The sequence below is a fragment of the Lacerta agilis genome, chromosome 6 (genome assembly GCF_009819535.1).
Source record: "Lacerta agilis isolate rLacAgi1 chromosome 6, rLacAgi1.pri, whole genome shotgun sequence".
In the NCBI taxonomy this organism is placed as follows: domain Eukaryota; kingdom Metazoa; phylum Chordata; class Lepidosauria; order Squamata; family Lacertidae; genus Lacerta; species Lacerta agilis.
This window is the reverse complement of record NC_046317.1, coordinates 38,311,612-38,325,767: the sequence shown is the minus strand read 5'-3', so window position 1 is coordinate 38,325,767 and position 14,156 is coordinate 38,311,612. Positions and strand designations below refer to the sequence as shown.

Sequence of the window (14,156 nt, the reverse complement as noted above, 5' to 3'; positions counted from 1 at the left end):
AGAAGTCAATCCATGCCAACATTCTGTCCCTACAGTGACCCGTCAGATACCTATGGAAACCCCCAAGCAGAACATGAGCACAATAGCATTTTCCGGTTTACGACTCAAAGCAACTGGTATTCAGAGGCATACTGCCAATCATACTGGAGACGGTAACTATGCAGCCATTATAAAGAGCAACCACTAATAGTCTTACCTTGGTAACAACCTCTGCTTTATGGCAGGAGGAGATACGGAATATACAGCTACCATAGTTCTGCATTCCAGTGGATGTGTACACTGACTGTGCCTCTCTTTTCTGCCTTTACTGGACTACTCACCTATCCAAGATCATAATGCATACAAGAAGTGAGCGCACCACTTCTGAGGTAAGAAAGAAAAGCATGAAAAAGTCCACCACCATGTTGGAGAGCAGCTGGACCTACAACTTTGTGAAGGGCTCTTTCCACGCTGAAAGGCTTACAGCTATCACAGCTGCATCTACATAGGGATATGGCCATCATATCAAACAAATCAATATTGATCTATTTGGCCTTGAACTTATCTTCTTTATATCTAAATAACCAAATCATCACTACTGCAGTGAATAAGGAAACAGAGTACACCATAATCTCAGAAAAAAGTTTGGTTTAGATTCTTTACAGGTATCTATTCTTTATGTTACCGTAGGAGTGCCTTATCTAGTTTATAAACTATTCTGCTATATGTAGTTACTTTCTAATTAAGTTTTCACATTTTGAGCAAAAGATTTTGAAATCCATAGGCACAGATCTACAAGGATAAGGTGTAATAATAATAAATAATAATATTTATTATTTATACCCCGCCCATCTGGCTGGATTTTCCCAGCCACTCTGGGCGGCTTCCAACAGAAACCAAATACAAAAATATCAAACATTAAAAACTTCCCTAAAAAGGGCTGCCTTCAGGTTTTTTCTGAATGTCAGGTAGTTGTTTATTTCCCTGACCTGTGATGGGAGGGCGTTCCACAGGGCGGGCGCCACTACCGAGAAGGCCCTCTGCCTGGTTCCCTGTAGTTTTGCTTCTTGCAGTGAGGGAACCGACAGAAGGCCCTCGGCGCTGGATCTCAGTGTCCGGGCTGAATGATGGGGGTGGAGACGCTCCTTCAGGTATACAGGACCGAGGCCGTTTAGGGCTTTAAAGGTCAGCACCAACACTTTGAATTGTGCTCGGAAACGTACTGGGAGCCAATGCAGATCTCTCAGGACCGGTGTTATGTGGTCTCGGCGGCCACTCCCAGTCACCAGTCTAGCTGCCGCATTTTGGATTAATTGCAGTTTCCGGGTCACCTTCAAAGGCAGCCCCACATAGAGCGCATTGCAGTAGTCCAAGCGGGAGATAACCAGAGCATGCACCACTCTGGTGAGACAGTCCGCGGGCAGGTAGGGTCTCAGCCTGCGTACCAGGTGGAGCTGGTAGACAGCTGCCCTGGATACAGAATTAACCTGCGCTTCCATGGACAGCTGTGAGTCCAAAATGACTCCCAGGCTGCGCACCTGGTCCTTCAGGGGCACAGTTACCCCATTCAGGACCAGGGAATCCTCCACACCTGCCCTCCTCCTGTCCCCCAAAACCAGTACTTCTGTCTTGTCAGGATTCAACCTCAATCTGTTAGCTGCCATCCATCCTCCAACCGCCTCCAGGCACTCACACAGGACCTTCACGGCCTTCACTGGTTCTGATTTGAAAGAGAGGTAGAGCTGGGTATCATCCGCATACTGATGAACACCCAGCCCAGACCCCCTGATGATCTCTCCCAGCGGCTTCATATAGATATTAAAAAGCATGGGGGAGAGGACAGAACCCTGAGGCACCCCACAAGTGAGAGCCCAGGGGTCTGAACACTCATCCCCCACCACCACTTTCTGAACACGGCCCAGGAGGAAGGAGCGGAACCACTGTATAAGGTGTACTCCCATAAGGGGTAATAAAAGCAAACAAAGAGCAAGATGGTATCTGACCCACCCCCCAACTAATGTAGCCCGTGTGGATAGCACATTCCTTCAACTTATTTATAGTAAAGCAAATAAGGTAATTTATGCCATCAGTTTCATTTCCTATGGAGCCATTTCTACAAACAGAAAAGCACATAACCCACATTTCATTTTATAAATCCCTGCTCTCTCTCTCATTCCCCAAACACCACTTAAATTTACCTACTTCCATCTAGCAGGCCTAACAATTTGAATCATTTGTTACAATGAACGAAGAGAGGCTTTAACATTTTTTTTTAATTGTGAACAAATAGTTCGAGCACCCTAGGTCTAAAGGCATTCAATGCTGCTCAAAGCAGTGGAGCCTATGAAATCCTTCACCATGTACAAGATTGGGTAGTAAGCGCTGACCATTGTTCAGCTTGAGATTTAACCTTTTTTAAAAGTGCCAACAGGATGCAAATTGATGCCAAGCATGGATCTAACAATAAAACTCTCATGGACACACATAGCTACCGCAAAAAGACCAAAACCATGACTCACTGCACACTGGCTAGTCAGTGAGCAGGCTATTTTCGATCATTGTATGTACTTGGACAAGGTTCAAAACTTGTGAACTAGTAGTCACAGGTTGTTTTTCCAGTACCACTCCACTGTCTCATTTATTGCTTTCATTTCCTGGTCTAACAAGCACTCTCTCTGTATTAAAAACAACTGCACATTCATAAAATAATGCTTCCTATCTGAGAATGAACATTAAGTACTGTAGAACAGGAAACTATTATCTAGGAAAGCAACAACAAACTGAAAGCACGGGTATTACCGTATTTTTCGCTCCATAGGACGCACTGGACCATAGGGCGCACCTCATTTTTAGAGGAGGAAACCCAGGAAAAAAACATTTTTCTGGTTTTCCTCCTCTAAAAGCCCTGTTTGTTTGTTGTTGTTTTTTTGAGGATCAGCTAAACGTTTTGCAGCATTTTTGCAAAGGGAAAAGCCCTGGCTTTTTTGAGGATCAGCTGAAAGTTTTGCAGCTGTTTTTGCAAAGGCAAAAGGCCTTTTTTAAGGATCAGCTAAAGGCTTTGCAGCTTTTTTGCAAAGGGAAAAGCCCTGGTTTGTTTGTTTTTTGGTTTTTTTTTGAGAATCAGCTAAAGGTTTTGCAGCTTTTTTTGCAAAGGGGGAAAAGCAAAGCTCCTTTTGCAAAGGGGGAAAAACAAAGAGGAAAAGCCCCATTTTTATGGGGTTTAACTCACATTTCTGAAAAATCTTAAGGAAAAGGAGCCATTTCTACTGTTTCCAGACAGATAATCTAATCCGCCAGTCACATGTCCTGGGGAATCAAACAACCTCCCTCTGCAGCACATTCAACAAAGGAGGGCGGGGCTGAAAGGGAGCCGGGACTCTTATCTCTCTCCCAATCTATTTCTGATCAGCTGCTGAGCGGGGTCCTTTCAACACTCCCTTTTCTCTTTGTAAAATAAAAAGCACAATCTGCTTTTGGCTCCTGGGCAATTCAGCTCCAGGGACCACCATTCGCTCCATAAGACGCACAGGTATTTCCCCTTACTTTTTAGGAGGAAAAAAGTGCGTCTTATGGAGCAAAAAATACGGTAAATACTATCTTTTCAATGGTTTGAAATATAGAAAACAACATTGTGGTTATAGAACAGCATTTGAGAACGGTGAGCATTGCAGTAAGAATGTAAGAAGAGCCCTGCTGCATTTTCTCACAGTGGTCAGCTAGAGGTCTATGGGAAATTCAGGAGCAGTTCATAAGTGGCCATCACTAATTTAACAGTGTGCTACATAAAGAAATACAGTACTTCCTTTTGTCCATCTTGAATTTTCTGTTACCCAGCTTCAATGGACAGCCATGGGCTCTGATATTCTGAGAAAAATACCCTACCCACTTTCTCTGCACCATGCATGCATCTTTATCATAGAATCATAGAGTTGGAAGAGACCACAAGGGCCATCCAGTCCAACCCCCTGCCAAGCAGGAAACACCATCAAAGCATTCCTGACAGATGGCTGTCAAGCCTCTGCTTAAAGACCTCCAAAGAAGGAGACTCCACCACACTCCTTGGTAGCAAATTCCACTGCCGAACAGCTCTCACTGTCAGGAAGTTCTTCCTAATGTTTAGGTGGAATCTTCTTTCTTGTAGTTTGAATCCATTGCTCCGTGTCCGCTTCTCTGGACCAGCAGAAAACAACCTTTCCCTCTTCTTCACATTTTTTTCTAAGCAAATGTTGGAACCTTCCCTCACACCCCTCCTCTTATTGAACCCTTTTCAGCATTACAATACAGTCATACCTCATGTTATGGATGCTTCAGGTTACATGTTTTTGGGTTGCGGACCGCGGGAAACCCGGAAGTACAGGAACGGGTTTAATTTTTTGGTAAATAAATTCCATTAATCCGTTCACAATGTCATTTATGCTCTTCCAGAGGTTTTTGTAAGATTATTGGGCAGTTTCTCTGCCTAAAAGATATTATCACAGATGCTTGGTTTACTTTTGCAGTTCTCAAAACTGAATTTGACTCAGCAGAGATCACATGCCTCTTCTTCACAGCAAAAATGTTATAACATGAACAGAGTTGAGAAAAAGACCTTAATCCTATTGTTCTACAAACCTATGAATACAGAATTCATACAAACCTATGAATACTTAAGTTTCAAGAAGTTCAGCGAACAGAATAGAAACAATATTTTTCTGATTGTTTGGAGTGGAATGGATCTAATAAATCTATTTAAATTGTTATTATTAAGGTAATGATTATTTTTCTCCTTCCTAAGTACAACAGAAAAGTTGTCCAAATATTAATGATTAACCTATTAAACTGGGGATAAAAAAACTAATATGAAAAGTTGTTAATATTAAGAGAACACTTAATATTTGCAAAGGGATCTTCCCTTCAAGAGGAAAAAAGACTGCACAAGCTCAGAAGTCTTGGCCTTACACTAATGCAGTTTCAACAAAGATTCCAATCCCGTCATATATCCCCATTTATGTCCCAAACTCAATCTACTTAACTGGGCTAAAACAAGATACAGCCAATCTTTGATAGAGCCACTACCCATGACCTCCAGCACAGTGGAGAAACCTCTGAGGCTTTGCAGAAGAGCCTCATGATGTTAGACTGCAGAGCAAGTAGGAGAAGTACAGGGTCAGAGGTTGCTGCTAAGAGCAGAACAGCAGTCTCCACACTATCCATCATGGCAATGAGAGCCAGAAACAACATCAGATATGTTATTCAGTCAACACTGAGCTACTGTGAGGCTGTGCACGGCATCACATTATTTGCAAAACTAGCATACCAAACAATGCTACACATGACAGCAAAATCACAGAGCACAAAACTACACATTATTTATCTGAATCATTTATAAGTCACCTTTCAAGGTGTGCCCTCCCAAGGTGCATTTTTTTAGCACAATACAACTACATCATAACTACTGAAAAAATAGCAGCACAAAAATCCAGCAACAGGATCACAAAAAGACTGACAGAACAAAATAAACTCTTCAGGGCCCATATAAAATACTGAAGTGTAGGGTTCAAACAAATTTCTTGTGGGAAAGACTTTCAGAGATGTGGTGTCCCGACTCATCCCCAAAAGCCCTGTCCCTGGTATCTGCAAACTGGATTGTTCTTTATGGTGGGCCAGACAAAAAGGGTCCACAAAGATTATCTTGCTTCTAGAGTTCACTCATAAGAGCGTGGGCAGTCCTTCAAACAACCTATTCCAAAACCATTAAAGGCTTTAAATGTTAAACTCAGCAGCAGTTTGAATTGAGCTTAGAAGAAACAGGCAAGGAAAGTAACTGAAGCAGAACGGGTGTTATATACACACAGACTTCTTTGCTCTCCAAGCAACCTGGCAGCTGGATTCTGTACCAACTGAAACTTCTGAACTGCCTTCAAATGTAAGGTAAAGGTAAAGGGACCCCTGACTGTTAGGTCCAGTCGCGGACGACTCTGGGGTTGCGGCGCTCATCTCGCTTTACTGGCTGAGGGAGCCGGCGTACATCTTCCAGGCCATGTCGCCGTTTACCTTCCCGCCAGAGTGGTACCTATTTATCTACTTGCACTTTGACATGCTTTCGAACTGCTAGGTTGCAGAAGCAGGGACCAAGCAACGGGAGCTCACCCCACTGCGGGGATTCGAACCGCTGACCTTCCGATCGGCAAGCCCCAGGCTCAGTGGTTTAGACCACAGCGCCACCCGCATCCCGCCTGCAAATATAGCCCTACGTAAAAAGCATTACAGCTGCCTAGTCTGGAAGTAGCCAGTGTGTGGACGACTATAGCAAGTGCAAAATAACATCTCACTATCCTAGAAGAAAATCATGTAAGTAACCTAGTCAACAAAGTGGCAAGCATGTGCATACAAGTGATATTCTGATTTTGCACAAACAAAGTGTGAAATTTGAGGGATATTTGGATGTAGCTCAGCCCTGCATGTTATGCTTTCTTCTATAGAATGAATTATTGTTGCCTGCATTTCTTAATGCAAATGCAGGTATAGCTCTTTAATGGAAGCCTAGGAAAACACAACAGTGCAATTCATTTTCTACAGCACAGTTTTCATCAAACATTAAACCACAAGTTGCCTATTTCTTTTAGTTCATCTATATTGCTGCAGGATTATATAAGTTATGGGTACTTTGGCAGCTCTCTCTAGCATTACTTCTTTTTCCCATTCCCAAGGGAAAGGTGCTAATCACCACTGTCTTTTCCTCTGGGGTGCCCAGGATTGTACATTCACAAAGATAACACATTCAGAATTTAAATCCTATAATACCAGCTAAATGCATCAAGTTAATTCAGAGTGAAACAAGGCTAATTTTCCATGGCATAGTAACAGGAATGCTTCCCCCCTTTTTCTGTCAGGTGTTAGCACCCAGATCAGGATGCTGCCATAGACATAACATATTATTCCATACTTGACAGTCACAGGAAAAAATATTTGAAACATAGGTGCATCGAATGATTCACACAATAATTCAGAGCATATAGATCTATTACAATTTTATAGCTTATTTCCTAGAACATATACCTTTTGCTCCCTTTTATATTTGTCAGTTAACACTGAATTTGAAAAGTTCATCTAGACAGTCGATAGTAAGCAAAGGAAAGCAAACAATACATGCAAAAAATAGGTGAGAAAGAGTTGACACCAAATGAGGATCTGTTATAAACTGTCAGACCTTTGCCTCCGCTATCCCAGACAAGCTTTTTGTATAAGTAAGTTGTTTTCAAATAAAACCTAGAAAAGATTAGGATCCTCCCAGGCCTTTTCTTATAAGAGACTCCTGTTCTTATCCAGAAACATTCAAAATGTGTTTGGTAGAATTAACTTCTAACACTGGCCTCATTTTCCTTCAGCATTTCACTTCCTTATTAAGCAGCTGTCATTGAATAGAACTTCTGACTGGGAAGATGACCAGAAAATGTCTCTACTGAACATTATTTGAAAGACACTTCCTGCCCAGCTGAGCTGCTGTTTGTTCCATGCATAAATGGCCTCCCACTTCCAGCAATGATAAACATTTAGATCACATCAAGTGTTAATCTTTGCCTGGAGGTTGCTTCAGTAAACAGAAAAGTATTTCACATGGGATTTGGAAACCCTTTAAAGGTGGAAGTTAACAATAAGAAATATACTAAAGACTATAATAGCTCGGGGGAAGGTTAAAAAGACAATGTCCATAAATATTTTTTATTCAAGAAATGAAAGTGCTGAAAGGATACTGAGATTACAGTTTTGCAGAACCAGGAACCCAAGAACACCACATAGAAAAATGCTTTAATCCTGAAATGTGTTATACACAAAATGCATATGGATGCCATATTTTGCAAATTACACAAAAGGGTTAACATGCTGGTGGCACAGTCCTTCCATATCTAAGATTTTAAGAACTCCTCCTTTAAAAATCAACAGAACAGAGGCATGACAAAGTTAAACAATAAAATCAATGCTATCACTTGACTTAACTGCAACCCGTAATTTCAGAAAGCTATGAAGTTGGCACAAAAGTGATAATGAACATATCTATGGAGAATGTGAAGAAACTACTGTATACTTAAGCTTTTACACTATTTTTCAGGCTTCAGCTCTCCCACTTGATTTATAACCAAAAGACAAAACAATATATATACAACTAGAACTCATCCTACTCTTGATTGTAATCTGCTTCAACTGTTTTTAATATTGTATTTTTAAATTGTTGCAACTTGAAGGGCAAGTTAAGAAATCTGAGTAATAATAACATACAGGAAAATAGAGGAGCAACTAGGTAAAAACCAAACCATTAAAAACAAGCACTCTTAAAAGCTGTGCACAAGGAAAAAGGTATGCACTTGGCAAATATGTGTCAGACCACTATGTATCAGGTGCTTGGCCTGATATGAATATCAAAATTGTTTCGGTGTTTCCCAATGAGTTAGAGCTCTGAAACTGTTGCTGTAGTCAGACCTTTACCTTCAGAGAAGGTACCACATAACTGAATATACATGTTTTTGAAAATATAACATCTGAATCTGTACAGTATACAGTATATTTATTCTATACAATAGCTGTTCAAACTTTCTAAGTTAACTTGTAGCGCTTCAGGATGTAGTACTAAGCTATAACTGGAAGGAGAGGTGACCATTAGAAGCTCCCAAACTCTTCCTCAGCCCAATTAAAAATCAAGCCAGAAAGGACTTTCCATTTTACAACTTGCCCTGAAGGACTGTCCTACTACAGTTACTCCCATAAAGAGACCCTCTGGTTCCCAGAGCCACCTGTATGGTAAGCTTCTGTCACCTGCCCATCCGAGTTACCCTAAGAGTAGTCCTCTGAAGCAGCCCCCTAGCTCTAACTTTTAAGCCAATGTAAGCCACAGGAGTGGGGGAAGAGAAGCTCACTCAACTCTGGTTAAAATACTCAAGTTCCTTCATCTAAAAATTAAGATAGAAACTTTCTGTCTCACAGGATATATATAATGACTTCTACACTCCAAACACACTATATCTTAAAATGATTCAGAATGTTTAGTGAATGATGCAATGCTCTTAAATATATGAAGCTATGCATAAGCATAGTTCGCCACAGCAATTGTACATGTGTGAATACACAAAACAATAAAGAACATTATTATAGTGGACCACATGTTATGGTGAAGTGTTCTGCTACTCTCAAGTCTTCCATCGCCCAAGATGGGATGGATGGGAAGGGTACTCTGAATATGAATGTTATAGCAACTCATCTGTGAGGAACAGGTGTACAGTGCAGAAGTACAAGTAGTGGACTCTCTGCGAAAAAGAATAGTCCCGTTATTTTTTGGCCAATGTGTTATTTTAGATTATTAGTAGTGGCACTGCATAGCTGCTGAACAAAACTGTACAGGAAACTGTAAAGAATGCTGCTCTCTGTTAGGACCAAATATTTAGATATCTGTATTTTCCCAAGAGAGTCAAATAGAACAGAAATTGACACAGGGGAGAGAGTCTCTTCTTTTCCTCAGCACTACTGATCAGATCTAGTTGTGGGACTCCTGTGACAGCTTTTAAAGAAAGAATCAAAACGTTAGCTAATCCAGTCACAAATGTCCTACGCAGGTGTTGTTGTTTTTTTTTTTGTAAACTGCTTTGAGGTTTCATTACACTCAAACAGTATATAAACATTGTGAAATAAATAAATAAATAGTTTGGCCCTTACATGGCACACCAAAAACTGAGTAGGCAAATATTTGGTGGTTATGCGGCACTAATCACTGATGTGGCACTATAGTAATGACAATTGGGAAGAAGAATAGTAAATGCTTAAGAATCAAAACAAGACTTCTGTGCTGGTTGCCAACATAATTAAAATTCCCAACTTACTACAAGAATATGCTCATGGATTCCTATGTTTATTTACCTTTTCAGTCGTGATTCAGTTGTCAGCATGTAATTTAGGAGAATTAGGAGCAAGGCAAGGAAGTTCATACACAGCCAAGCCTGGCAAAAGACCTCCCAGCCAGAGTTGTCAGCGCTACAGCAGACAGATCCAAGTTCTATACCCCAGACATCTGTTTCTTTCTTCACAAAAAAGCCCAGCTTTTCAAATTTGAAAGCTTTTTATTTATCTGTTAAAATGGTTCATACAATATCATCACTTCTGGAGTCTTGGGGTGGGAATATTATAAGGAATGTAAGTAGTGTTTGTTTGTTTGAAGGATTTTTACCTCACTCCTCAGCCAAAAAAGGGGGGGCTACTACTTAGAAAAGCAAGTAATAAGACAGTCTTTGACCTAAAGCTTATAATCTTACTTGACTCAAAACGAAAGTGGCATTGGAGGAAGGAGACAAAAACAAACTCAGGCACTTGTTCTTGGTTACAAAATACAACTAGAAACACAGGGCTGTACCCAAAACTGCAGCTTCACCAGTGCAATGGAGCTTCCTCTTCTGTCCCTTTCAGGCCATTGCCTGCTGTCAAATTCAGCTCCAGAGGGTTCCGGGGAGTAGTAGAAACAATCCCATTGTGCTAGGTGAACTGTGCTGGTACATTACTAGAGACAAATCACAAATTCATACCTGAATGTTATCTAATAAGCACTGTAGCTTGGAATGAGAAGAAAGTATGGAACAGAAAGTAGAGTACAGTATAAGTTAGTTCTTGTATGATGGATCAGAATAAGATTGTATCAGAAGGCTACAATGTTGTCATGTTGCTTCTCCTGCCCCTCCATTGATGGCTTGATGTGCCAGATGCATTCTGAATTCCTATATTGTGCAGAAGTCAAAGGAGTCCATGCTGGCCTGGGCCAATATTTGGTAGGGTATCTCCCCAGGAAGCCCCCATCACCTTTCCTGCAGGCAGCAGAGAATATGCACTTGGTAGAGGTGCTCAGATTGACTCCACCAAGGAGCAGTTGAGAAGGCTGCCTACCTTTCATTTCTATTCCCAAACCCATTTAATTGTAGGAAGGCTATTCATTTTCTTAGCAGCTATTGCAACATAGTCAGAAGCAGCTTACCCAATGGGGAGAATCGCATCACTCCCAAGAGGAAGAGGGGCAAGGGGGCAGAGACTGTGCAGGTGTACTGGCAGGACTAGATGTGCCTAGACAGCCCCAACCTCCACACTGCCCACCAGGCAAGCTGCTACTGAATGTTTGGATCAGCTTACATGATACAAACATTAATTATTGCACTCAGAGAAGATCCACTGGAATTAACAGACCTAAACAGCCATTAATTTCAATGGGTCTACTCTGAGTAAAAGTTAACTGACTACAACTCTTAAGTTCCTGACACAATATGCTTTTATGAGGTTTTGTCAGAATGCGTATTTTATACCTCTATTTTTTGCCCATGTCTGAATATGCTATGACTTGATGCTCATGCAACATAGCCACCAATGTGATATTTTGCATACAATCATTGAGCTTTATAGCTCTAAGCAATCTGGGACAAGAATATTTCAAAAAATCTCCTTCTCCCAGATGAACATGACTGAGAACTTTGTTTTCTTAATGAGACTCTTTGCTGGGTCTTTCTACCACTGAAAGTATAGCAGGATAGTGCCAGAGATATAGTATTTTCAGATGTGGTGCCTAAGATTTGGAATAACCTCCCCAAAGAAGTGCACCTGGGCCTATCACTATCATTTTAGATTAACATCTAAACCAGTTCTACCTCAACCACTAATGATGTGATGGTTGCTTTTAAAACCTCCTACCTGATTCATGGTTTTGGATTATTTTACCGGTTTCGTTGCTTGTAAACTACCCAGATTCTTTCAAGTAAGACAATCATGGCAGAATTGCTATAAGTGCTCAAAGAACTCCTTGATTAACAAAAGCTGCCAAACTATACACACATGGGAGCCAACTCAACTGAAAGCAATATGGCCTACATCGGAGTAGACAGTGAAATATTAGTATGGGCATCTCATAATGAAAGAATGTGTCTGCACAAACACAAGTGACCAGCTCCCAAACCCTCCAGCACTGCAGCCTAGGCATAACACAGCAATCCCTTTTCCTAGGCTCCAGGCTACATTCCTCTTCCGGTGACAAACCAGGGCAACCAAATGCAGATCGCACTTTAAGATAGGGTTATGCACCTGACAGCTCAAGCACAAGGAAAATCCGCCTGATTTGTTTGGGGACGGGAACTCAATTCCACCAAGACCCCCCAAGGAGCGCGTGGCGGGCCCCCTATTAACTCGTGGAAGCTGGGGGAGGGGGCCCCTTGAGAAGAAATCGAGGTGAGGATTCAGAGCTGCGCGGTTCCTAACCTTGCAAGCTCTTGGTACCCCGAGTCCTCTCTCTCTCTCTCTCTAAAGACCAAAGCGGTATTTTAAGGCGATCCCGCCCACCTTTCGATGCGTTTCCAATGGTGCGGCCAAAGGTCAGACTGGGATCCCCGCTTAACGGGCGGCGGTGCAAAGCACAAGCGAGCCTCGCCCGCTCCCATCCTCCGCCCAGAGACCGTTACCTCGTTCTCCACCACCTCATGGTAGGCAGGGGGCGGGTCGAAGCCGGTACTGCCGCCGCTGCCTCCACCTTGGCCTCCTCCTCCACCACCACCACCACCGACGGTGCCTTCGCCGTCCCCTCCGCCGCGGGAGACGCCGCCGCTCTGCTGGGGGCCTCCCTGTCCGCCGCCTCCTCCTCCGCTGTCCATGGGCTCATAGTGCAGGCCGGGCCGCTCGTTGGTGAGCAGCGCCACGGCCTCGTTGATGTCGTTCTTGGCCAGGCGGAGGGCCCTGCGGATGGCGGCCGCGTCCGAGAAGCCCATGCAGAGCAGCGTGGTCATGTGCTGCTCCTCCTCGCTCTCCATGGCGCCTCGCTCCGCGACGCCTCAGGCGCTGCTGCTGGTGCTCCCGCTCCGGCGGCCGCCGCCACCGCCGCCCGCTCTGCGCGCCGCCATGTTGACGGGAACCTCCTCCTCCTCCTTTGGCCCGCCTCCCGCCGCCGCCTCAGGGCAGGACAAGCCCCACACCCACCCGGAAGCGGCGTGCTGAAGCCCGGATGCGCGTGGGGAAAGAGGGGGGGGGAAGCGCCGCCGTGATCACGTGCGGAGGGAGGGAAGGCGAGGCCAATGCCCGAACGTGAATGGAGGGGAGGAGGGGTGTGGTTGTCATGGAAACGACAGAGGCGACAAGCGATGGAATCCCGCAAATGCCGCTTCGGGCGAAGAAGCAGCTACTATACTGAGCCAAGCTTGAAAAGCATTGAAAGTATTCATTTATGTGAGGTTCTTCCCCTCCCAAGAAGCCTGCTGCTCCCCCCCCCCCCACAATATCCTATTTACGGGATATTTTTACCAAGAAAAGTTCGACTTCGATTTCCTAAAAGAAGCTCAACATCTTTACTTCTTGCTGGTGTTGTTATTTTCCAGACCTCGGCCTCACTGTTTTGGAGAAAAGCTCCCCGCATAAATAAAAAATATTGTTTTTGGGCTCTGTGACTTTGTGGCTGAGTTGTTTCATTTATATGTATGTATGTATGTATGTATGTATAGATAGATAGATAGATAGATAGTGGCATTGTTCTTTTCTGTTTTGTAACTTGCCCTGGGACCTTTTGGTGAAGGGCAGGTGGTAGATATATTTAAATAAATAAATCCCCACGAGCCAAAGTCTCAAAAAACAACACCGAGCTTTGTCTCTTTGTTTCATCAGTAGCTGGAAAGACAGTGCAGGTCCTGAACTTGTTTGGAGATGCTTTTAAGGCATGTAGGGACCAGTCCCCTCTCCTAAAGAGGCATAAATTACCTCCCTGGTCCAGTCCCCTCCTTATTAGTTTGAATCAGACAGGAGGGCTCCAGAGCACAGTTACCCACACAAGCCTTGTCCAAAACTTTGAGCGGTATACAGTACTGTACAAATCCCCATATCCAGGAGTTGGCAGAACAACATGTCCTTCAAAGGCTTAAAGGTAAAGGGACCCCTAACCACACTGTGTCCGACTCTGGGGTTGCGGTGCTCATCTCGCGTTACTGGCCGAGGGAGCTGGCGTACAGCTTCCAGGAGCAAATGTGTATTTTGCGGTGCTCCCCTTGGATGCAGTCAGTGGTTAAGAGTGCCTATGACCAGTTTTGACTTGTGCGCTGACTGTAGCAATCTCTGGATTGGGATTGCCTTGCTATGATTACTCATGCTCTGGTGATCTCTAAGCTGGACTACTATAATGTGCAGTATGTGGGGCTGCCCTTGGC

The 14,156-nt window shown here is 43.3% G+C and overlaps 1 protein-coding gene across 1 annotated transcript in view; it reads right to left on the bottom strand.

The window, feature by feature from the left end:
- The window catches only part of USP24 (ubiquitin specific peptidase 24), a 73,613-nt gene extending 60,837 nt beyond the window's left edge, over positions 1-12,776 (bottom strand). The window contains exon 1 of the mRNA XM_033152025.1: positions 12,432-12,776. Within this exon, the coding sequence (XP_033007916.1) occupies positions 12,432-12,776 (345 nt within the window). The remainder of the gene's footprint in view (positions 1-12,431) is intronic.
- Between the last annotated feature and the right edge of the window lie 1,380 nt (positions 12,777-14,156).